The sequence below is a fragment of the Sander vitreus genome, chromosome 23, assembly GCF_031162955.1.
Source record: "Sander vitreus isolate 19-12246 chromosome 23, sanVit1, whole genome shotgun sequence".
Classification (NCBI taxonomy): Eukaryota; Metazoa; Chordata; class Actinopteri; order Perciformes; family Percidae; genus Sander; species Sander vitreus.
Window position 1 is genome coordinate 18998400 of NC_135877.1, and position 25377 is coordinate 19023776.

At 39.5% G+C, this 25377-nt stretch overlaps 1 protein-coding gene across 1 annotated transcript; it reads right to left on the reverse strand.

Moving 5' to 3' along the window:
* Positions 1-4843: 4843 nt before the first annotated feature.
* Positions 4844-17112, reverse strand: cd9b (CD9 molecule b). The gene is made up of 8 exons (XM_078242721.1): positions 16889-17112; positions 11937-12039; positions 9130-9227; positions 8019-8093; positions 7828-7929; positions 7104-7193; positions 6205-6288; positions 4844-5494 (listed from the first exon to the last, which is right to left on the reverse strand). Exons 1-8 carry the CDS (start codon positions 16943-16945, stop codon positions 5429-5431), a joined length of 675 nt encoding a protein of 224 aa, XP_078098847.1. The 5' UTR covers positions 16946-17112; the 3' UTR covers positions 4844-5428.
* Positions 17113-25377: the final 8265 nt, after the last annotated feature.

Genomic DNA, 25377 nt, shown 5'->3' on the forward strand with positions numbered 1-25377 from the left:
GTCTGATGTCTAAATTTTTGCACTAATAATTCTGCCATTCACAAATCTAAGCTGGGCTTTTCCAGAAACAGCTTTAAGATTGATTTCTCTTGTTTCTTTTCACATCAAAAATGATAAATATAATCATGGAAACATTTGGTATTTTAGGTCTGTTTAGCTCAGTGTTCACTTTGTTAAAAACCGGTTTGGTTTAGATGTTTGCAGGTTAGAAAAATACTTGTTTACAGTATGTAGCTGCTTTAGTGACCCTCAACATGCAAGTAAAACGGAAACGATAACGTAAAGCTGGACTTTGTCTCCAAAGGCACGTTTGCACTAACGTTGAGTGGGTCTATTGGACTTTTTTGTGGAGTGGAATTGAGTGATTTCAAAGTCAGCTAAATCTGACTGCAGTATTATTATCAATTAATCTGATGATTGTTTTCTTAATTAGGTGTTTGTATGTTTAGAAAAGTGCTCATCACAGTTTTTCCAAAGCCTGATGCGTTATTTTCCAATTGTACCAAAAGGCCAAAAACCAAAGACAGTTCAATTTATTGTCAAAGAAAACCAGCAAAAACATTTGAGGAGCTGGAACAGAGATTTTTTGTTATTCGTGCTTTAAAAAAAATGGCTTAAATCAATTAATCTTCAGTCAATTTACTTTTCGACCGACCGTTTCAGCTCAATGATGAGACATTCAGACCTTTGGAGATGGCCAAATATCAAATTCTGGTGTCAGGTTTGGGCTCTGACACGCCAAGCTGTTTAAAGAAAACTTGTTAAATCTTAAAGGTCCCATGGCATGAAAATGTCACTTTATGAGCTTTTTTTAAAGGTCCCATGGCATGAAATTTTCACTTTGAGGTTTTTTAACATTAATATGCATTCCCCCAGCCTGCCTATGGTCCCCCCAGTGGCTAGAAATGATAGGTGTAAACCGAGCCCTGGGTATCCTGCTCTGCCTTTGAGAAAATGAAAGCTCAGATGGGCCGATCTGGAATCTTGCTCCTTATGACGTCATAAGAGGAAAGGTTACCTGCCCTTTCTCTGCTTTGCCCGCCCAGAGAATTTGGCCCACCCATGAGAGCGAGGCATCATGGCTTTCAAACGAGCAAAGTGGCAGTTGGTCAAGGCTACACCCCCACTCTCCCCCTTGCCCCCCCCCCCTCTCCTCCTCAATAGCTATAGACACAGAAATGGCACATCCTAAGTAAAGCTCATTGTGGGACTGGCTCTAGTGGCTGTAATTCTGCACCAAGGCTGAATTTTGTGAAAGAGACTTCAGATACAGTATTAGGGGACCACTAAGGCCTATATAAAAGAGACTTCAGATACAGTATTAGGGGACCACTAAGGTCTATATAAAAGAGACTTCAGATACAGTATTAGGGGACCACTAAGGCCTATATAAAAGCATCCAAAGAGCACCAATATTAATGAGTTCCCTAGCCTGCCTATGGTCCCCCAGTGGCTAGAAATGGTGATAGGTGTAAACCGAGCCCTGGGTATCCTGCTCTGCCTTTTGAGAAAATGAAAGCTCAGATGGGCCGATCTGGAATCTTCCCTTTATGACGTCATACGGGGAAAGGTTACCTCCCCCTTTCGCTGCTTTGCCCGCCGCCCACAGCTGCCCAGAGAATTTGGCCCGCCCATGAGGAAATAGAGCTACAACTGTGGCTGCAAGCTGATCAAGGCCACACCCCCACCCTGCCCCCCCTCTCTCCGCCTCAATAGCATTTAAAGCTACAGACACAGCAATGGCACATCCTAAGTAAAGCTCATTGTGGGACTGGCTCTAGTAGCTGTAATTCTGCACCAAGGCTGAATTTCGGGAAAGAGACTTCAGATACAGTATTAGGGGACCACTAAGGCCTATATAAAAGAGACTTCAGATAGAGAATTAGGGGACCACTAAGGCCTATATAAAAGTATCCAAAAAGCAGCATGTCATAGGACTTTTAATGGATGCCATTATTCTGTATTGGTCTTATTGTCAACAAATCCAAAGAAAAGACCAAAAACCAACAAAGGGTTTGTCCGTCTCTCAATACTTTAAAGACAGTAAAAAATATAGAATATCACCAGACTCTTTGGTATTTTCTTGTGGCATTTGTTTCCTGGTTTTCCAACTGTAGCTTTAACAGATGACCTGCAGTAAACATGTAACTGACTACACAGTGACAAACAGCTTAGTGCTAAACAATCTGAGGGGGAACACAAACCCCAGGAAGTCAACCTCGCCATGACTTTAGGGTTGTCAAAGCCATGTTTTTCTTTTTTTTTTTATTTCTTTAATGGAATAAATAATTATGTATCCTGACTGCCTCTTTGCTTTTTTTCAACTGGGTGATGAAGTTTACAGCAGAAAGTCTAGAGTTTGATTCAGACTCTTTGGGGCGATGTGGACATTTAAATTATGGTGCAACTAATGAAATCATTTCAACTCACGCTCCTCCAAAGGTCGTCTCATATTTGTCCTTATAAGGTCCATGTTAATCAATCAATGAATATAGCAGCCTTGTAAAGAAGCCCTTGATGAGGTAGAACATCGAAACAAAATCCTGTTTGGAAGCCTTAATCCGTGTGTGGTGTTCATATTTTTGTTACACAGACTTAGTACTTAACAGATTTAGCTCAATTACCAATGATATATACATCATTTATGGTTCATATTTGCCATTTACCCCTGTGAGATCACATTTACGATCATATCATTTTCGTTTTCTGTGAGAAAACAAAGAAATTCAATTATTAAAAAGGTAAAAAATAGAAACAAGATTTTTGATCATTATTGGTGCTTATTTCTTAGAACAGGTGAAAGTGCTTGAAATGTAACAATTTTGTAACTTTGTGTGGGAATAGCAGGTGCAGGAAGACAGCATTCCCACAGACACCTACAATCAGACACGCCCACACACAGACACACAGAGACGCACATACACACGCACGCACGCACACACACACACACACACACAGCAGGCCCAGTTAGGAGGCGGACACAGTTAAGTTTCATAGCACCTACAATTATTACACTCGGGTCCAGTAGACCCGAACACCTCATATGTAATAGTTATGTGTAGGGGGTTGTACCGTGTGCAGTCATTGTTATGTAATTCACAGAAAATGAGCCAAGGCCAATGAGTTTGAGTTAGAAGAAATCATAAATAGCATAATTTTTCTTTATTATTTAAATTTAGAGTGTGCTCACATCAACAGATTCTCACTCCCATCTCGTAAAATACGGACGTTTGGTCAGGTGCCTTTGTCGTTCTTACTGACGCTGCACGGTGTGGGAGGATCCCCTGCCTCTCCCCGTTGCTGGCAGCCCCTCGCCGGGCGCCGCGACCGGCTCTGGGTCGGCTTGGAAAGAACGGGATTGTTGGGTTCAGGAAAACAAAAACTGGGTTGGGTTCGGAAAACGGGGATACCATCGGTGTTCACTAAAACGCAGTCTAGAAAACCTTGAGAGCATTACGCACGATCACACGCATGGTCGAAAGGTTGCGGAAAACTGGGCACATTTTTACGCATGGAAATCTTTATAAATCCCGACTTTTGCGAGGAACAGGTTTTAAATATGAGACCCCTGAACTCCAAACTGAATGTCATAATGGGAAAGAAAGGTGACGTAAGCAACTTTTAGCGTGTTTGTGCCAGACGGGCTGGTCTGAGTATTTCACAGTCTGCTCAGTTACTGGGACAATACACACAACCATTTCTAGGGTTTACAAAGAATGGTCTGAAAAAGGAAAAACATCCAGTATGCGGCAGTCCTGTGGTCGAAAATGCCTTGTTGATGCTAGAGGTCAGAGGAGAATGGGCTGAGTGATTCAAGCTGATAGATCAACTTTGACTCAAATAACCACTCGTTACAACCGAGGTATGCAGCAAAGCATTTGTGAAGCCACAACACGAACAACCTTGAGGCGGATGGGTTACACCAGCAGAAGACCCCACCGGGTACCACTCATCTCCACTGAAAACAGGAATATGAGGCTACAATTTGCACAAGCTCACCAAAATTGGACAGTTGAAGACTGGAAAAATGTTGCCTGGTCTGATGAGTCGATTTCTGTTGATACATTCAGATGGTAGAGTCAGAATTTGGCGTAAACAGAATGAGAACATGGATCCTTCATGCCTCCTTACCACTGGGCAGGTTGGTGGTGTAATGGTGTGGGGAATGCTATCCTATCAATATGAGCCAACATTTCTAAAGAATGCTTCCAGCACCTTGTTGAATCAATGCCACCAAGAATTAAGGCAGCTCTGAAGGCGAAAGGGGGTCAAACACGGTATTAGTATGGTGTTCCCAATAATCCTTTAGGTGAGTGTATTTCCACATAATAGTCTGCACTCACAACCATGCCACCTTTGCCACAGTGGTGCTATGAGCTAAATGCTAACCTCAGCATGCTCCCAGTGACAATGTTTACCATGTTTACTATCTTAGTTTAGTGTATTTGCATGCTCACATTTGACAATTACCATAAAATACAATGTATTTGGGCAAATGTGGGCTGAGTCCTTTTGACGCTCCCTCTTTCCCCTTGCCTGTCAAAAGCCCCCAAAAATAATCTTAAAAAATACAATGTATTGTCAGTTTATTTTGTTCAGAACTGAAAAATTTGACCTGATGAAGGCACTAAATTAAAATTCAACCTGAGAGAAACATGATTATAGTAAGTACTAGAGATTGGAAAGCCCTCTGAGGAAAATGGGTATTTAGGGACCTACAAATAAAATCTTTTTCCTGCTCACTAAACAAATGCTGTTACACACCTACAATTAACATCAACCGACTTTAAACTTTTGGTTACAAGGTTTTTGTTTCGTTTTACAAAGTCAAGTTTACCACAAGTCAGTGTTCATTAGTTCATTTATTTGGCATTTCAAAGCTATTTAAACTGCTTTCATCAAAATATTTGCATATAACTCTTCTTCACTTCTGCTTAAAAATCAAAACATGTAATTTCAGCAACGAGCAAAAATAAAATTCAGTTAGCTGCAAAAAGCCGGTTAGATTACAAACCAACCACAGGCAAACTTTTATTACATTTTACATCAACTGAACTGATATAAGAAGTTAATAGCTGTGATCTGCATTGTCCTCCAGAGGGCAGCAGTCATTAATGTCTTTCCTTCAGATCAACCGGTTCTGTGTTGTGATGAAAAGTAGGATGTACATTCATGATATTGGGTACCAGAATAAAAAAAAAAAAAAAAAAAAAAACACATTTCCTCTGTAGGGAGATTACATGTGTGCCCAGAGTGGAAAAGAGCCAAAACATTAAGAGGTCCCATACTCTCACAGGTGTGTTCATCCTGTATGGATCCAAGCAGTAAACTAAGGGACAAACGTTATGATTATTAAAACTGATAGAATCTCTAAAAAGGAGAGGTTGTTAATGTAAGGACACATAAGTTAAAGATGGAGGGGGTTTGTTCAGACAAAGTCCCTGGACTTCTTAATGGCACAGCAGAGCATCATGCTGAAGATCATCCCAAAGATCTGTGGAGGAGACAGGAATATACAGGGTTAAAACCACATTACATTTCTTCTCATAGCTAAAATTAAACTTTGGTAAACATGTAATGTGCACTTTACAGCAATGGTCCTCGAGATTGTTGGCATGTGAGCCCTTAAAATCAAGTTGTGTCTTATTTATATCTATTTTTCAGCTCCTACTACGTGAGCATTCTCTGTGTAACGTAGTACATGTACGAGTTTTCCCTCTGGACTTCTACGACGTGTAACGTTAGACAGCCAATCACAAACATTATTAGATCTTGGTAGAAGCATGCTGCATGCTTATTGGCTCACTGACGCTGATGACATTTACTCCTTTAGGTATTGAAAATTGGTATTAAATGACGCAGAATTTTTCGATCCTCAAAACTTTAGGAGGTAATTCAGCCGGTACCTAAAAAGTATTGAATTTGGTACCCAGCCCTAGTGCTGACAGCCTTTTCCTTTCACCAGGTGTGCAATAGATAACACTTAGCTTGATTGTTGATTTAATGCAATGCTGGCTATGAATTTTGATTATTCTTGTATATTTGTTGCGTTTAATCATCTTATTCAGCAATTTAAAAGAGGGATTAATTAAGTTACTCAAGATAAAGTAGGTTTTAAAAAAGGGTAATGCAAGTGTTCATTTGTGTCTAGATTTCCATTTAGACTTTTCAGGATGTAAGTTTCAGGCTCATCTAGAGACTCACCATGATGACACCGATACCGATGCCGACCCCGCCGATAATGTGCAGTTTGTTGTTGAACATCTCATCGATGGCAGCCGGACAACTCTGATAGAACAGCAGAAAGGAAGACATGGTATCAACATTCATTGTGAAAATTAAAATACAGGTACAAATCAGATTAACAAGATGTGATTAAAATGTATGCATTTTTAGGCCCGTAGCCAGCCTAGTGGAAGGGGGGGGGGGACCTTTCAGTTATCCCCTCATTTTGTATTTAATTATGGAGGTTCAAATACTTCATTTTGGTGACTTTTTAATGCACTAATTTGTGCTGGATTAGCTTGTCTGCTGGGATCTTAAAGAGCACGATTTTTGATGCACCGAAAATATTTACTACAATGTTGTCAAATTGCTTACAAAGTTCATGTACCACCTTTTGAAGTCTTAGTCTTTCGAACAACCCAAACCTCCCTCTATCTACGAGCCTGATTTTGAAGAATCCAGCATTAGTGAGGCTCCCAAATAATTAGATGGTGTATTAAAGCTATAGTGCGTAGTTTGTCTCCCCCATGAGGAATTCTAAGTAATGACAACAAGACTGTCGGCGCGTCCACATGATACAAGCCTTCCGTGATCGCGCAGCCCCACCCCCCTCCACGCAGTTGCTTGTAACCAAGGAGGACACGGAGAATTAAAAAAACATGGACTCTTCAGAAGAGGTAATTATGTATCTTCACTCGTAGCAACTCATTTGGCAACGGCTTGAATGTAACGGACGTTCATTAATATCAAAAAGTTACGCACTAAAGCTTTAAGTAGGTTTTTACAGTAAAATAAAAAAAATTACGGCAGTAAGAGACCACCAATATTCTGTCTCCATCTGACCCTTAGTCAGTCAGAAACTCTGTACTGCATGTTACCGTGGTGATGAGGACCGCCAGTCCTTCCTGCTGGGGGCAGATATCTTTGGCAGCATCAATCACCGTCCCTGTGGGGCCGCAGCAGTCCAGCTGTGAAGAGGAACCACAACTTTAGTTCTGACGAATCATTCGATTAGCCATTTATTTGACAGGGTTAGCAGATGTGTTCTTATAGCTTCCAGTCTTTATATGCAGCCTACTGTAAATCTTAAACTAAATATTAAATACAAAAAGAAATCTAAAACAAGTGCATGTAAAGCTGTGTCATCTCAGGTTTCTTTTTTGCTGGATGTAAAAAAGGCAAAATGTAATGACCTAAAAATTCAAATACTGAAGAGAGCGATAGTTATACTGCAGGTTAAATAAAAAGGTTCCAAAGTGCTACTCAGAATAAAAGACATCATAGCAAAACTCTACAACTTAGACTTAAAGAGTCTACAGCCATGCTAACCTTTGCTAATTAGCACTAAACACAAAGTACAGCTGAGACTGATGGGAATGTCCTTAGCTTTGCAGATTTTTGGTCATAAACCAAAAGGGTTGGACAAAATAAATCTGACCTGATGATGGCACTAAAAGGAAAAGTTACAGGATCACCAACGTTTTTATAATTCATCCTGATAGGATAAGTATATGTGTGAACAAAATTAGATTTACAATTCAGGATTTCAGAAAGTAGTAGCACCAAAATAGAGACAATAAATAGATAAGTGTGTGTGTTTACTCCAAAGTGGATGAGACGCAGCGTCTCCTTCAGTGCATCCTGTTTGGTGTCTTTGTAGTTGCTGTAGGTCTGCTTATAGAACTCCGTAACGTCCTCCACCACCTGAAGACAATGAAAACAAAATTCCATTTAAATTGCTGGTTGCATGCTGACTCTGCCGTGTGTGCATGTGTGCGCGCGTGCGTGCATACCCTGTCCTTGTTGGAGAGGCCCCAGATCCCAGCAGCAACTTCCACAGCAAAGATGAGGAGCAGGAAGAGGAAAAACTATAAAAAAAATAAAATAAAAAGTCAGTTTTCTACAGTTATGGAGCTACAGTGTAGCAAGATATTTATTCCAGCTGCAGTGCCTGTGTACAGTCCAAACCAAGGTGAAACATGTCATACGATCCAGGAAGGCTTGTTTTAAGGAACACTTCCATGAATTTGAAGATTTATCAGTAGCCAAAACACTGCACAGTTGTTTATAATACTCTAAAACAGGACAACAATGGAAAGTTATAATGGCGACGATAAGTTTCTCTTTCGTTGCTACGATGGGAAAACAACTAGAATGGGTCATTCAGTTGGTGGGTGTGAAGGTCAGCTTGTGATCAAAGTTCGTCTTTGTTAGGTCTTGATTTTTCCCCTTGATTACATAATTGTATAGTGCTTGTGACTGCAACTGGAATTAGGCTTCATCACACAAGGGTCTCTTCACACCACACAGACAAGGGCATTGTGGGTAACCATATGTTGCAGGGGAGCCGATGCACACACCTCGAAATGGAGAATACAAAAAAAAAAAATACTGCAAACATTAAAGTTGGTTTGAAACAAACAGCCACACGAGAGTCTCTAAACAACCCCCATGCATGTTTACCGACACAGCTCGGTAATGAGAATAATTGTTAAATGGATCTTTACTATAAAAGACAACCTTTTTTTTTATTTATATATATATATATATATATATATATATATATATATATATATATATATATATATATATATATATATATATATATATATATATATATATATATATATATATATATAAAAAAAAGGTTGTCTTTTATAGTAAAGATCCATTTAACAATTATTCTCATTACCGAGCTGTGTCGGTAAACATATACACACACACCAGAGAAAAGTTTCAAAATGATAACTGTGACAGGTAGACAGGTGATCCACAATGAGTGAAATACTCTATTATAATATCTGCAGGCATTGCCGTCAGGTTGAATCAAACAGCAATTGAAATCAAACTTTATGGTCTAATAAAAACAATATCTTCCATTGCTGAATAGAAAGAATTACTCACCAATCCCAGCATGCACGGCGACTCTTTAATGGCCCCGCAGCATCCCAGGAAGCCCACGACCATCATCAGAGCCCCCGCCGCAATCAGGATGTACACACCTACAGAACAACAAGACACACATTGTGGAGGTATGGTTTTAATATCATGGCACTGCAGAATACTTTAAGATAAAAGATATTTACTCTTCTTTAAAATAACTGATCAAAATTATTGATCCAATGGACATACTGAGAAGATGCCAGCAAATGTGTTGTGTGCAGTGGTGGAATGTAACATTTACTCAAGTACCTCAAATTTGAACAATTATTTTCTTCTCATGCCACTTCCTACTCTACTCCCACTTCAGGAAGGCAATATTCTACTTTTAAACGCCACTACATTTATCCGACAGCTTTAGTTACTTTATAAATTAATATTTCTGCATAAAAACAAAGGGCTTATAAAATATGAGCCTTGTTATAAATTAAACTACCCAACAGTATATACAAGTAGGCCTACAACTGAAATAAGTCGATTGACAGTTGTTTTTTTAAAACTATTGATTTTTTTTTTTTTTTTTTAAATGCAAAAACATTCCTGGTTCCAGCTTCACAAATGCTGATTTGCTGCTTTTCCTCCAATTTATTAAGTAAAAAAAAAAATAATTGATCTGCATTAAGTACTTTTAATACTGTAAGTATATTTTGTAATGTTTGCAACACAGGACTTCTTTTTTTTTTTTAATACAGTGTGGTATTCGTACTTTTAATGTCAATGATCTGAATACTCCCTCCACTACTTGTGTGATGTAGCTGCTCTGGTTTTATACTCTAAGGTTGATGTTGATATTATTGCACTTTCCCATTACTCGAGCCGTTCACTTACGGGTACGTACATAGTCTATATGGATGATGTTTCACTTCCAGAATTGCTCAGGTGCCGCCGGAAATTCCACCAGGTGTCCCTCATTTCAGCCGGATGTCCGACACCTTCCGCATTCTTTGTGTTAAACTCCGGTGGATTTCTGAGGACTATGGTTAACTGCTCCTCAGATCTCTGCAGGGTAAATCCAGACAGCTAGCTAGACCAACTGTCCAATCTGAGTTTTCTGTAGTACGACTAAAACAACCTTCCCGAGGCTATATTGCAGAGGTACCCTTGCTACGTCTGGTGCTTAGCGCCGCCCAAGACGATTGTGATTGGTTTAAAGAAATGCCAATAAACCAGAGCACATTTTTCTCCCATCCCGGACTGCTGTGTGGACTAGCCAGACCTTCCTCTGCAGCTCTGTGGAGGAAGGTCTGGCAATGCGAGACTACGTACATAGTATTGACACGTCTTGTGCCTGTATGCATCATCATGAACAATACAGCCCTAATACACATTGTACTTATAATTTGCCTACAGCTCATCCTCATCTCACGCGTCAAAGCTAGTTGAGTTCAGGGTACCGATGCTACTCAAACCAAGCAGATACACAAGAAGTGAACTCGCAATGTGTTTTTGTACTTTTCTTCTGGATGTGGTTATGAATCATAATCAGCAAAACATCTCAAGTCATAAATTACTATGGAATGCTGCTATGTGAATTTCCAAACAAACCGTAAAAACAAATTATTATTTTAGCGCCCTCAGTAAAGACCAAGCATCTTTGTCATTTGATGTGGCTGTCATAATGATGAATCACAAAAAAAAAGTTAAAAATATGAATGTAGGATAACCACAACACTGATGTCATAGATACATTAAGCACACCACACACAAATATTCCTCCTCCCAAGCCGTTATTAAGATGTTTGTCATTTCAAAACAATCCTCTGTCGCCTCACTACCCACTTCACTTGTCAGTTTGATGGAAGCAAAACACAGTGTGAAAGGGGGGGGTTCTTTCTGCAAGTTCCTCAGAGAACACAAAAGAGGAGAAACAAAGACGTCCCTGTCAGCCAGTGAAGAATGAAAGCTGTGTGTGGAGGGCTCTGCCAGGCCGGAGGAGCCGCCTTGCTGTGGACTAACTTTGGCCTCAGCTGCCCTCTGTACGCCCTGCAGCCTGGTTCTCTAATTCAGGTTGTTCCTGTTGTAGCACGTCTGTCCATCCATCAGGTCACATCTGACAAATACAGGCTATCTGGTAAAGGATACCTGGGACTGTATCCACAAAACATCCAAAAGCTATTTTTGTTGTGCCGAACTGCTGATTAACAATCCAAAAGTTTAGTGCCTCAGCTGTCCAACTGGCACTGTGGTAAATTAAGCACTTGTTCGTGGGTTTCTGCGGGATTAAAACGGGGTTCAAAAACACCAGCTGAGTAAAAATGTGCATTAAATTACATTATAGTGAGGACCACAACCATAGCTAAACAAACCAATGACACATTTTTAGTACTTGACACAAGGGTCTGAAAAAGGAGGTTAAAAGATCTGTCATCTTTAGCTGCTGTAATCCTGTAAAAACACCCACCAATCACTGCCACTTGGAAAGAACCAATGAAATGCCTCCTTGCCTCGCTGCGTGTACTCAACCCCTCCTGTGTACGAGCCGGAGCTCACAGTAGTCGTGGAGGGCAGGGGGAGGGGTGAGACAGAGCCCCGAGGGGATGCTACTTTCACGTCTTGCTAGCTTTTCAACATTATCAACCCTGCCTTTAAATGTGTGGTAAAGTAAAGGTGGCGAGTCCAGCTTTCTCTGGAAGGAGCACTTTCTCGCTGTGGTTTAAGAAACACCGATTTAACGGGAAGACTTTACATTGTCCCAGGAAGGATGGAATGCAATGAGTGTTAGTTATTGTACTTTGGGTGCAAAGACAGTAGTGTAGTGTCAATGGCCTTACCAGTGAAGAAGACTGTAGGTGAGTCCTCGCTTTCAAACAGTCCTACTGTCCTCGAGTCAAATCGCAGCCACAGGGCCACAGCCAGCACGCCAGTACCTGCCAGCTACATGAGAAAGAAAGAAAGATGACATGTATGAAAGAAAACGGGGAATTAAACTGTTCACTGTCACCTTCAAGTCATATCTGTGAACATGGAGCCAATGAGGATAATGCTCGTAATAGCAATAAGTGGCACAAATACAATTGAGACATCATCTGCATTTCACATCATCAAGACTAAGAATCTACAGCCATGCTAGCAGCTCCGTGAGGACAACATACTAATTTCATGCAGGTTTTGAGTATGTTGTGTGCTCACCACATTCCACACAGTCTCCTGAATACCCAACACATCCAAGCAACACACAGATCTTCTAGTTTGAAAAAAATAAATCAGATCCCCGTTACTTTAATCTTTGATGGAAGATTTTATTTTTAGGTGTTCCTACTTTACTCTGCCATTTCAGCTTTGCTTAATGAATTCATGGAGTTTTTATTGAGATCACAAGTTATACGTAACAAAACAAGCATGAGTAGATAAAGGATAGTCATGTTGTGTGTATGTGGGTCTCCCTTTGTGTTCACCACAGTGACAATAACCCACTGGAATGACTCAATATCTCCTCAGCAACCACAAAACAAGTTCACATCAACGCTTTGTTGCCAACCAAATAACTTCCATAACAGCGGAAAGCTGACGTCTGTGTTGTTCAACAGGAGGTATGAGTGAGATCCTGCTACAGTCTGATGACCGTGAATCAGTGGACACACGCTTGTCATCACAACAATGTGCACCCAACCACATCAGCCTACAGGAGGAAAACATCTGGGATACTCATCTGTGAAAAACCAGCAACTTACCTTTTGTTAAACGTTAACAGACTTTGTTTTTTAAATTCTACCAATAAATACATGGAATATAATTAAGCAATTAACAGTATTCTGCTTTACAGGGAGATTGAAATAAGCACAGTCAAACCATAAGGATGCTGTAATACATCACAAATCCATGGGATCACTTTCCCCGTGGACTTTGAAATTAGCTTCTTCTAAGAAACACTAAAATATTTCTTGAATTGCCTTTATCACATGTGGCATGTCCATCATTCAATGTCAAAAGCTGAACACAACAAGCCTAGGGAATATTTTGTACATCCCACTATGACGAAATTACACCAAACCCCTAAATATAGCCTTATTTATCACTATACTCTAGTGTCAGGTACTTGGTAAAGGTCGATAAGAGTATAGGTATCAAAATCAGTATCCAGAAAGACTCCAAAAAGTGCATTTTGTCAAAAAAACATCCAATCATAGAGCTTAAAATTATGTTACATGGGTCGCTAACGGCATGTGGAAGCTAAAGATTACACCGTTAAGAAAACTTCAGCTACTATGTCGTCGTGCTTTGTTTCCAAATGCAACAATAAAGCTTTTTTTTTTTTAATTTATTTGATACCACTCTAAATTATGCTTCTGAATGGCTTCCTCTCCATAGCAACGACGGCCGAGGCTCATGGGTATTGTAGAATTTAGTACCGCGTGCCAAAGAAATTAACATGTAATAATTCAAACTGGTTGTCATGACACAAACCTATAAATTATCCAGGAGAGTCCTATGTTCCCATGCAAAGTAACATTGAGGATATCAATTGGAAAAAAAAAAATACTATTTTTTAAAACTACTATACTTGACTTTGTGCGTTTTGAAATATCCAGATACAAAGTGCCGCTCTGGCAGTTACATTAATTATTTAGAAGTCAGTGTGAAGTTACAAGGCAAGTTGGTTCGACAAAAATCCCTTTGCACAATTTTTTACTCTAAAGTGATTCACCACCACACCTAAAGTTAACACCTTCTGGAACTCAGTGTAATAAGTGTAGTCAGAGTTACCCAGACACACCTCATCTATTAAACCTTCAAATGGAGCCTCGAGCTAAAACTGCAGCTCAACTCTTTGTCAAAGTTCGAGTTAGTGTGATCTTTACGAGGAATATGTTTGGTGTATTTACCGTACACTCGACTAACAATACACATTCAAGAGGGTTTGAAATACATTTAGTCAATTCACTTCATATATACTCACAGTACCAAGTGAACGGTCAACACCAACTGTAGTTTCACACAAAACTTGCCACTTTGTTCAGTTGCGCCACACTTAGTCAACTGTATTAAAATATTGGAGAAAATGAGATTTCACGTAGTGTAGCATTTTGGGTACAATGGGAGAGAAAGCCTCTAGTGACTGAAATAAAGCATGCTATAATAGAAGAACGTGCTGTATTAGACACAGCTGACCTAGTTAACATATTATACAAAGCGTTTGTCTCTGTCCCCTCGTGAATAGCCTAATTCAAGAATCACTTATGATCACTTCTGTTGTACTTTAAAGTGAGTATCAAAGAAACCGTTAAAAACGTCAGCAAATGTCTCTGGAAAACTTCCATCTTAAAGAAATTCAGCTTTAGTCAACATCAAAAACGTCACAGTTGCTGTTGTGCGTTTTCAGCAGCAATTCTCAAGAGAATGTAACAAAAAGAAATCACACTAGTGTCCTCCTGTAAACACAGCAACAGTAACTGTACAGCCCAATACTGAGCGGACAAGTCGGTATCATGACAGTCATTAAGACGTGCCTTACACCTGCTCAGGTAATGTGTAAAATATAAGTTTCTTAACCAACTTGTAGGTGCAACCCATTTTTACCAACTAGCATAAATCCCACTTTAACTAAGCTACGTTTCAATTTAACAGGTATAACAGGCTGCTGAGCTTTTAATATATGCTCAAATGCCCCATATAGGAAATAGACACAGGATGTTTTAGGCTTGCATGAATAATCTTTCCATCTGACAGGTGATTAGAGCAGTATTTTGCACAGACTATGAAGTTATGGAAACTAGTTTATTTTAGCAGTTAATATATCTTGTTTTCATTATGTGCTCTCCAATTGAAAAAAGATAAATTGGAGACAGGAAAACAGGAAGTGAGTGCCCCGATTGATAAATGGATATTGGTGTTAATATACAGTAAATACACTCAGGAGAGTTGGTGCGTTTGTGTTGTCGAGTCAGCGATGAGCCATCTTAATACATCCTGAAAGAAACCGGCCTGTCCCCTTGAGGTCCACATAGCTCTTATTAATTAACCACAAAAGGCACTCTGGACACCATTAGCAGTGCAAGTGCATCAACAGAGAATTGAATTATTGCTGAGATGTTTGACGGCTTTTATGAGCCTCAACAAAACGCCCACTGCCTTTATTCAAATTAAAATATCCTTCCAGACAATGTGGATCATGGGAAATGTATTTTAGAAGTGGGAACAAGGAGCCCAATTTGTTTGCAGCAAGGAGCCTGTTCGCCAACAACTCAGTACTTACATTTTAGAATAAATAGACTAATCTGCGGTTTATGCTTCTCCCTAAATCAGACTGCTCCTTCTGTTGTCATCTCATTTGTCCACCCAGAGCCGTCTGTGCCATCATTATGCACACTGAAACTGCACTCAAATGGTCAAAACAGTCATTAAGCATGAACTAACAGTCAGTGTGTGTTCTTCTAACACTAAACAGGTCATCACAGTAATAACAGCAAGCACTGTGGGTATTTGGGAGTAAATATCTGTGTGAAATACATAAACAGTAACTTTCAACCATTTCACCAAAAAAATCCCACAATCAGTTTTTTCTACAGCGGATGTCAAACCCTAGTTTCTTTTAAGACCAGACTTGGACTGCACAGATGTTCAAATACAAACAAAAATAAAACTGGAAGGTAACCAACCAATGTGGTATCACAAGTATTTAAAGTTTAGTTTTTGGACTGTTGGTCAAACACAAAAAGTCATTTTAAAAGACGTCACTTTGGGCTCTGGGCAGTTCTGACATTTTATCGACTAATCAATTAACTAGCCAGCTCACCTTTTTACCTTATGTTCTTAATATTCTGCCACTTATTATAAAAATTTGGGGGAAATCACAGTATGTGTATCAATTTTAAACTTTACTTTTTGTTAGTACAGTTTGATGGGAAGACACAAAATAGTTAAGGAGGGTTAAGATAATGAAACATTGCGTTAGTTCAGTTGCATCATTCATCACTGTCATCCATCAGCTGTTTGGCTACGATCTAACTAACATCCAATCATATTCTCCTTAATCTTGATTACTGGCAGTTCGACTATTTATTTCAATTTTCCAAAACTAAAAAGTGATTGAAACTACCAAATCTAACTGCTATGTATACATTTCGGAAATGTGTCACTATATCAGATCTGATTAAAGCACAGCTGATTCCACATGCGATACAAATATAATGTGGCAGGGAAATGTTAAGTCCACCATGGAACAGCACGTGTGTTTTAACACCATGCCAGGCACTGTTCTGTCAGAGTAGTACATCAAGTTTCCCAGTCATAGACTTATACCTGAAGGAACAATGTGGTCCAGAAGACAGCAGGTGAATCCATTTTCCCAGTCGACTGCAAGTTTTCACCAGGAGGATACGGTTTCAGAACAAAATAAATTGCCTTTCTCCATCAAGATTTGAGTCATTAATTCAGCTGTATTATTTTTGAACATTGCTGTGTAGCAGAACAGGGTTGTTACCCTAAGAGACCCACCTCAAGTAAGGGTAGTAGGCAAGAATCTTTCTCAGAGTGCTTTGGAGTGATTTTCTTTAAACCAGAATTGACCTAAAAAACAAGAGTTAAGCAGCCTCTCATCGCAAACAATACGCGATAAAGTTCTCAAACTAAAAGGATTTAAAGCATATTTTTACTTCTTTGGAAATTACTAAAAAACTCTTAACCTGAAAAGGAATCGACCAAATCCCCTAAAACACAAGCTTTAAATAACCACAGAGTGTCATGTATCAACCACAACTACCATTGTGTAAGCGACACTACGTACCCAGAAGAGAAAGTTGAATACAAACACAATGTATTTGACACACTGCAGTGCACCCATGGCTCCGAGATCGAGATTTAGACGTCTTTATGAAGAAAATCCAAACGCGAGTGTTCTCTGTTCAAGAGTTAAACTGTCTTCTTTCTCGGAGGAAGAACACAGAGTGAAAAGAAGATTATTTTTTTTTGTGAACCACACCCTTGCATGGCTCACCTGGGTATACTTAGGAAGTCAGTGTGGGAGGGACTGAGTGGAGAGAGGAGGAGGAAGGAGGTGTGGGAGTGATCTATGTTCCAGTGGATTTCAAACAGAGGACTCTCAAGGTGTAAATCAGAGCAGGTGAAGTCAATTGACAAGCAGGTTCATTATTCTGAGTACCAAGGATATAAGGATATAGGCCTGAGAAGCGGTTAGTTGTGTGTATTTTTAATCATTAAAAAGTCAATGAAAGAAATGTGGCAGAAAGCCATGGGATAAAGAAAAGAAGGGAAGGAGCTACTTTGAGGTTCAGGAAAAAGTGGAAAAAGCAAAGAGCAAAGTTGCCTGCCAGAGACAGGAGTCTGTTATTTTAACCAGGTTAAGACGTGGGCATTGTGGGCTTAGGAGTGGGTTGGCTCTGATTGGGCGGGAAACACCAGGATGGAAAATCTGAGTGTGGAGAGGAAACAGTAAAACACGTCTTGATCCAATGCAAGAACTACTCGCGACAAAGGAGGAGGCTTTTTAGCAACCTGATCTCACAGAATTCCGTGAAATGTCACGGCCCCTTAACTCAAAATCTGTGGCAGTTTCACGGAATCGCAAAACATTCCGTGATGGGCCCACGGAAGAATTCTGTTAAATAAACACAGCCCCTTAAGTTAAGGAAAAGGCCATGGGTGGGCTTACGGTTCTGTGACACGCGGGAAGAACAGGACGGTTCGGTTCAGAAAAAAGGTCGTGTGTGGGCTTACGGTTCTGTGACACGCGAGAACGGGACAGAAAAGAAGAAAGCGACTTTAGGAAACTTGACACGCGGGACACAAACCCTGGTCTCCTGGGTGAAAGTCCAATTGTTTGACCCATCCGCCACCCCAACCAACCTCCTTACGCGGAATTTCGGCCTTACATAGTACTCGCTACCATAGTCGCTCTTAATGCTACGTCATCTTCTCATTGACTTTACATTGGCATTGTTTTCTGTGGTGGCTACACCGATTTTTCACACATTCCGTGCCACCACCACGTAATGTGCTGTTAACAATTCGTGATCATTTCATTTCTCGGAATTCTGTGCGACCAGGCTGCTTTTTAGATATCTAGGAGCAGCTGGAGAAACAACCTTTTAGATACAATCCATTCTAATTTTGGATGACTGGACTACGTTAAAGAAGTTGATGGACTATCTACGTGGTATTGGACAAGTAAAGACAATGTTGGTAATAAACAGTAGAAGGCAGCAATACGCCACTGCAGCGTCTAGTCTGCTGTAAATCCAAAGAAGAAAAAAAAGAAGCAGTTAATATGAGGAACTCAACTGAATGGTTTGTGATTGGACTGCTGGATACAGTTTTACATTTTTGGGAGATAAACTGCCTCACTAAAACAACAAACTTTACAATGTCTTACTTACCTGTGTTTGGTTTGTTCTACATCTTTATTACAGCAAACATATAGGGCTGTGAGGACTTTACTTAAGCTGTAGGTAGGACTGTGAAGATCCAGGACTTAGCCAAAAAATGTGAACATCGACAACTTCTCAGTCCCTCCCCCCTTTCTGCTAAAGCCCAAAACGGTCTCCTAAGCCCCTCCCCCCACAAGGGAGAATGAATGCTTGTGCATGAGCAGTGATTGACATGCAGTTAGACACCCCCCCAGGCCCTGATTGGTGCATCTAAACTGCACTACAAGCTGTAGGTGGTGCTAGAGGAGCCAGATTTGTTTTTAAATTACCTGCTTCATGTAGTTCTACTCGAACATAAGGTCAGTTTCAGCAAATATGACTAGGGATGGGTATTGTTTGGTTTTTTTTCCCGATACCGGTGCTAAATCAATACTTTTAAAACGGTGCCAGTGCCTAAACGATCCCTGAACCAATACTTTTTAATAAAGTAAAAAAAAAGAAGGGTACTAAACGACAGTCGGCAACATTAAAGAACGGCTTGTTTATTGCTAAGGCCATATGGTCAAAATTAAAGATTTTATAATAATGTAATAACTATAACTTATAACAATAACTTATTTCACCAGTAAATTGCTGTTGAACGACAAAAACAACCACCAAATGGGAAAAGGGTATTTTACAATCACTTTGAATGCACCACGAGGCTATCTGTTTCAAGTGAACGAACCGTCTGTGTTGTTTTTCAGCCAAGCGGCAAAAAAAACCCATAGACCAAAACTAAAGAAGAAGAGGAAGAAGCATACTGACTGACGTCATGAAAGCACCTGGTGCAGGCTCTGCCGCCATGGTAACAGACGATGACCACCCCGACGACAGTGGTGATGAAGATAACGTCACACACCTTTGGCCATGAAGTTCATAATCACATTTTTTTTTTCTTTTTTTTACTCTTACTTCTAATAATTAAGTACATTTAATATCAGAAAATTACTTTTGATACTTAAGTACAGAAAACATCAGATACTTTAAGACTTTTACTCAAGTAATATTCTACCAAAGTCATTTTCTGTGAAGATACTTGTACTTTTACTCAAGTATTGCTTTCAAGTACTTTATACAAGACTGGTTATCACACTGTATGTTGTTACAGTTACACATTACAATTTACACACATTTGTTTTGTTAGCTAGAGTAAGACTGCAACTTCTGATTATGATCATTTTACCATTATTCATCAACAAACCAACCAATTCACCAACATTTCAAAACTCAAAAGATAATCTTTTACAATTATATAATACAGAGACAAGCAGTAAATCCTCACATTTTGAGTTAATAATAATAACAATCACTTGATTATTTGAATTGATTACTAAGTTTCTGGGAAGTCTGTGAGAAAGAAAAACAGAGGGACAGGCATAGAGAGAGAGAGAGAGAGAGAGGGGGGGAGATAGAGGAGTTATTGATTTTTTTTAATGAATAATGAATAACAAATTACAAGTCAAGAGAACTTCAGTGAAAACAATATTCTGCCTTGTTTTGAATAATTTAAGAGAAGCAGAAAATAATGTGGATGAAGAAAAATGGTACACAGGTAGTATATTAACACGTGTCCTGGGGCTGGGGTTCATTAACACGTGTCCTGGGGCTGGGGTTCAGTGTTGTTTGCTGAGGTACTGTAACTCGAGCTGCTCTCCTCTCCCAGTGGATCCAGTGAAACCAACAACACTAGCTTTGTCTCCAAGCTGCTAAATCCTCCCCCCATCTCTCACTCTCTTTCTTTTCTTCCACCCTTCATTCTCCCTTCTCTGCCAAGAACTATTTAGTTTGACAAATATGCTACTGCTTCATGCTGCAACCTGTTAGATTGGTGTGCATCTCCAGACTGGATCTTTGTGTCACAAACGATATATAAAAATTAGGAGGTAAAGATAAAAGTGAGAGAAGACACAAAAGGGAGTGAAATAAGAGGAGGGTGGTAAACTCGAGACAAAAGAGAAGGCTTTAGGAAAAAGGAAGGACTAGAAGGTGATAGAAGAAAAAAAATGGTGAAGAAGCATCGATTGCACAATAGTCTATATCGACAAGGTTTCATTTGCGGGATTGCTCCGATGCCGCCGGATGTCCCTCATTTTGGCCCAGATGTCCGTTACCTTTCTTTGTGTTGACGTTCTAACCTCCGGTGGATTTATGAGGACTAAGGTAAATCCAGACAGCTAGCTAGACTATCTGTCCAATCTGAGTTTTCTGTTACACGACTAAAACTACTTTTGAACGAGCACATGTTCCACCAAAACAAGTTCCTTCCTGATGCTATTTTGCAGAGGAGCCGCGGCTCCGTATGGCGCGTAGTGCGGCATGACGATTGTGATTAGTTTAAAGAAATGCCAATAAACCAGAGCACGTTTTTCTCCCATCCTGGAAGGCTGTGTGGACTAACCAGACCTTCCTCCGCAGCGCTGTGGAGGAAGGTCTGGCAATGCGAGACTAATTGCACAATTTCTTGGCCCTTTCATGACAGATTGGCCTCAATCACAGGCCCATGTCAGTATTTTTCTGAATTACTGCATGTCCAAAAAATGGTTCAGAAAAGCCCAACCATGTGCCCATGTAAAGCAAATGTTTCATCTAGCATAAATGGCAAAAATTACATCAGTTCACACATGGCTTAAGACTGCGTTTCCACGTGTCTTGAGTGACCACTTACTTTGGGATCTCACTTTCACTTTTGTGTTCGAAAAAGACCAAATTGTTTTTAATTGGCGGTAGGCAGCAATGCACTCCCCGATGCGTCCTAAATGTATCTTGTGTGCATTCAAAACCTGTACTTAAAATTATCGGATCACCCAAGACACATGTTAACACCTGGTCTTAACAGGTCCAAAGTGTCAACTCTGCTCTGCTCAACAGGTCTCCAGTGAATAAATACAATTTTTTCCCATGATTCAACAATATAGAGTACTGATCTGATATTTACAGCTACAGTACATGTTGTCAGTAACATTGGCTCATGCAGTTCAGTTTGGTCATACAGTAAGTGGTATTTCCTGGTGGGAAAAGTCCTCTATCTGAAAAGGTCAGATTAGGCTACCAAAAAAGACCATCCCTGTTTTCTGTTGAAAACAGTTAGAATGGCTTAAATCCAAAAACTGTAGAGATGTAAATTCCAACACAATCAGTCCTGTCATAAATAATTGCAATATCGAATTGTATTGTATAAAGTAAGCACAAAGCAGCATAAAATGGAAATACCTGAAAAGTACTTGAATAAATTTACTAAGTTACATTTCACCACTAATATTCCACTGATCTTAAAGAGAATTATTATAATAATATGCACATATTTATCATTTTTGGCTCTTACATTGGAAATAAATAAATCGGGCTAACCGTTTTTTAAGGTAACCTTAGTTTTCCAGACAGGAACTTACTTCGTCACTATTATTTAAAATGTTGTGACTTACCCAGAAGACGAAATTAAAGATGAAGAGGGCGTACTTGACGCACAGCTCCCAGCTGCTTAGAGCCGTCATCCCTGCTGTGTTTTTACTGTATTAGCTAATATCAAAAAGTTAGCTATATAGCCTATAGTAGCCTATCTGGATATAACTCTCGCCGTTTGTCCGTTTTTTAGGTGTTCAATTTATAGGTTCAGTTTGGATGTGTCGCGTTCGGCTCGGTTCGGCTCCGTTCGATAACTTCCGTCAACTGTCGGTCGGTTGGGGTTGGAGCAGGGTGGACAGAGCGCGCCTTCAACAGATGCAGCTCTGTGTCCTGTGTGCGCGCGCCCCCGACCTGTTTGGAGGAAATAGAGAAGATCAACTGATGAACACCATGCTGAACACCCACAGAAATAGAGAGAGGAAAAAAGAGATATTTCTCTCTTTCTTTTATTCCTCTTTTTCTTTTCTTTCTTGCTCCTCTTTGCTTCTGTTGTCCTTTTTTAGAGCTAAACAAACTGATGGTGGGTAGGCTAATTGTGAAAGAAAAACAGGAATAAACTAAATTACATCTTATAAAGGCCTACTAAAATCCATGTATGTAATAGGTAACAGAACAAACCAAAACCTTTTACTTTTGGCCTACCAAAAGTAAAAGGACTTATTTATTCAGAATGGTCCATTTCAGAATAATAGCCTACATTAGGCTATATTATAATTAGTGGTGTTTATCACTTTAATGTGGATGCTAGTAAAGTTGAAGCTAATTTTAATTACTTTATAGAGTGCCAGGTAGCTTGTGAATTTACAAATGTTTAGCATGACAAAAAAAAAAAAAAAACGGACTAAAACAAATCAAGAAAACATGCATATAGAAAAACAATTATCTTACAGAAAAGCGAAAAAGAGATACAGCTACAAAACACAACCCACCACTCATATAATTCCTCCAAGGATAATGCCTGTGAGTGCAAACAAATAACAAAGAAAAGAGCAAAAAGTGCAAAAACTAATACAAGGAGGCAAGAACACAGGTTAGTTTAGGTTTAATATTGGATCAATGAAGAGTTTTAAAAAGAAAATGGTCCACATATAGTCTACTGTTTCAGAGGCTTGTCCAGCCTGACACCAAATTCGTGAACGTGGCATTAAAAGCATGGTCACATTTTTAGAGTTTGAACAACCTCATTACCAGCCTAAAAAGGTTAACACCAACCATAACCTGTGTGTGTGTGTGTGTGTGTGTGTGTGTGTGTGTGTGTGTGTGTGTGTGTGCGTGTGTGTGTGTGTGTGCGTGCGTGTTGCGTCCGTGCGTGCGTGTGCATGTGTGTGTGTCTCTCTCTTTGGTGGAACTGTGACTGTTTTTCTTCTTCTGCAGAACAAAGACAACAGTGTGACCGGTCAGCCCACAATCTTTGTTTGCAGCTGCACAAAAACACACACTGATGATGAGGACGAAGGAGTAACTGTCCGACCCAGCTGACCAGAACCACAGTCGGGAGTAAAACAACTCATAAATCTGTTGAACTCGTCAACTGAATCTTTAATTCATGAACAACTCTATCTGCTAAGCAAGGCCATGAGATAGCTGCTGTTTCCAAGGTCGAGAATTAACCCCTATGTTTACTTCTTTTTTGTGTTTTTTAAATTTCTCTTTTCATTATTTCATTTTATTTTTCCTCGGCTAATTCTACTAATTCCTCTGCTCCGTCTGCTACCTTCATTATCATCTGCTAATCCTGTGTCTCACCCTGTTCAAAAAGCTATTTTAGAGGCATTTAAAAAAAATCTCAACAGGATGGCTTTTTATGTGTGACAGACAGAATTTTGGGGTTTTGATAGGTGATTTTTAATAAATGGAAAACAACTGCAGCTTCATCCTACAAACCCAGATTATTTGGGTCCTAGTCTGTTGTGTCTACAGTGTCTCAGTCTTCTTACTGAGCTGGATAAAAGACTGAGTGTGTTCCTCCTGGGCGGCCATCTGCCTCGACCATTTGGGGGAGAGGGAGGGAGGGAGTGTCTCTCTCTCTCTCTCTCTCTCTCTCTCTCTCTCTCTCTCTGTCTCTCTCTCTCTCTCCCTCTCTCTCTGTGGGTGGAGGAAGATGAGGCAGAGAAGGATGACAGCACAAAATTTTTTTTCTTCATTTTTCTAGGTTTACTGCAACCTTAAAGGCCTCAAAGTAACTCAATAACTTATTCATTTAATTATTCAGCAGTAACAAGTAATAGTAAGTAATGCCTTAATTATTTTAATAACATACAGAACTAAACCATGACAGTGGTATGGCTACGTCTAATATATGAGAGAACCTCCTGAAGTTAATATAAATTATCATAAATCAATTTACGTTTGAGGATTAAGTATTAAAGTAATTTCGAAGATATTCCCCCTGGAATAATAACACTTATCTTACTTTTCACTGGTGATGGTGAATTAATTCACATGAAGCTTTGGGGCTTCGGACAGTGACACCAGCTGGTGGCTTGCAACACTTAATGGCAGCCCTTAAAACCCACTACAACACGTCAACAAGCCTTTGTGTTATCATTCAATCTGTAATACTTTTGTTCAGAAGTGCTGCATTAGATGTAGATGTTGTGCAATATGTTACTAACAAATAATGCATTATCCTAAAAGCTACATATGAACTGTTTTTTGCTGAAACATTAATGTTGTAGGCTACCTGTAGCCTAGTTTATTTACTACTTACTACTACTTATTCTACTTTGGGCTTATATGTTCATGGTCGATATTTATGTAAGATTTCATATGAATCGCAAATTGATTATGGGAAATTAGTTTATTAAATTATTAAATGTTCTCATGATTAGGTCTTTCTAGTGTAGCCTACAGTATAACTCTAGGTTTTAGCATCCCGGGTGGCTGATTCCAGTATATTTTAGACATAGCCTACTATGTTTGATTACTTTCAGGAAAATCTATGAAATAAACAGCCTATTTAATAGTAATTTAATGTTTACCCACCATTTTTTGTACTTGGCAGTTTGGATGGACTGAGTTTTTAAATGGTCAGTATTGCACCGAACGCTTACTTTTTTCTCTGAATTTCTGCTTGTAAAACTAAATGTGTACATCAACCACCTTTCAAATTATCATTTCCATGACATGTTAATATAAATCCAGCAAGAAATGCAACTTGCAAGTTGCAAAATTCAATTTTATTTACCTATTTATCTATTTCATACCTGGCATGTAGACCTTCAAATAGATAAACAAAAAACAAAACATTTTTATATCCATGTTTTCTGGTGTAAAGTGGCTCCAAAAGAAGTGCTCAGAATTGTTTTTAAAGTATTTATAGTTATTTATCTCCTAGCCAATCAGCAGCGTCCCTGCTCACTGCACGGACCAATCAGAGAGCCGTGTGTGCTGATGAAGCGAGACAGCGGCAGTTTACCTGCTCAGTGTACGTTAACGGGACAGA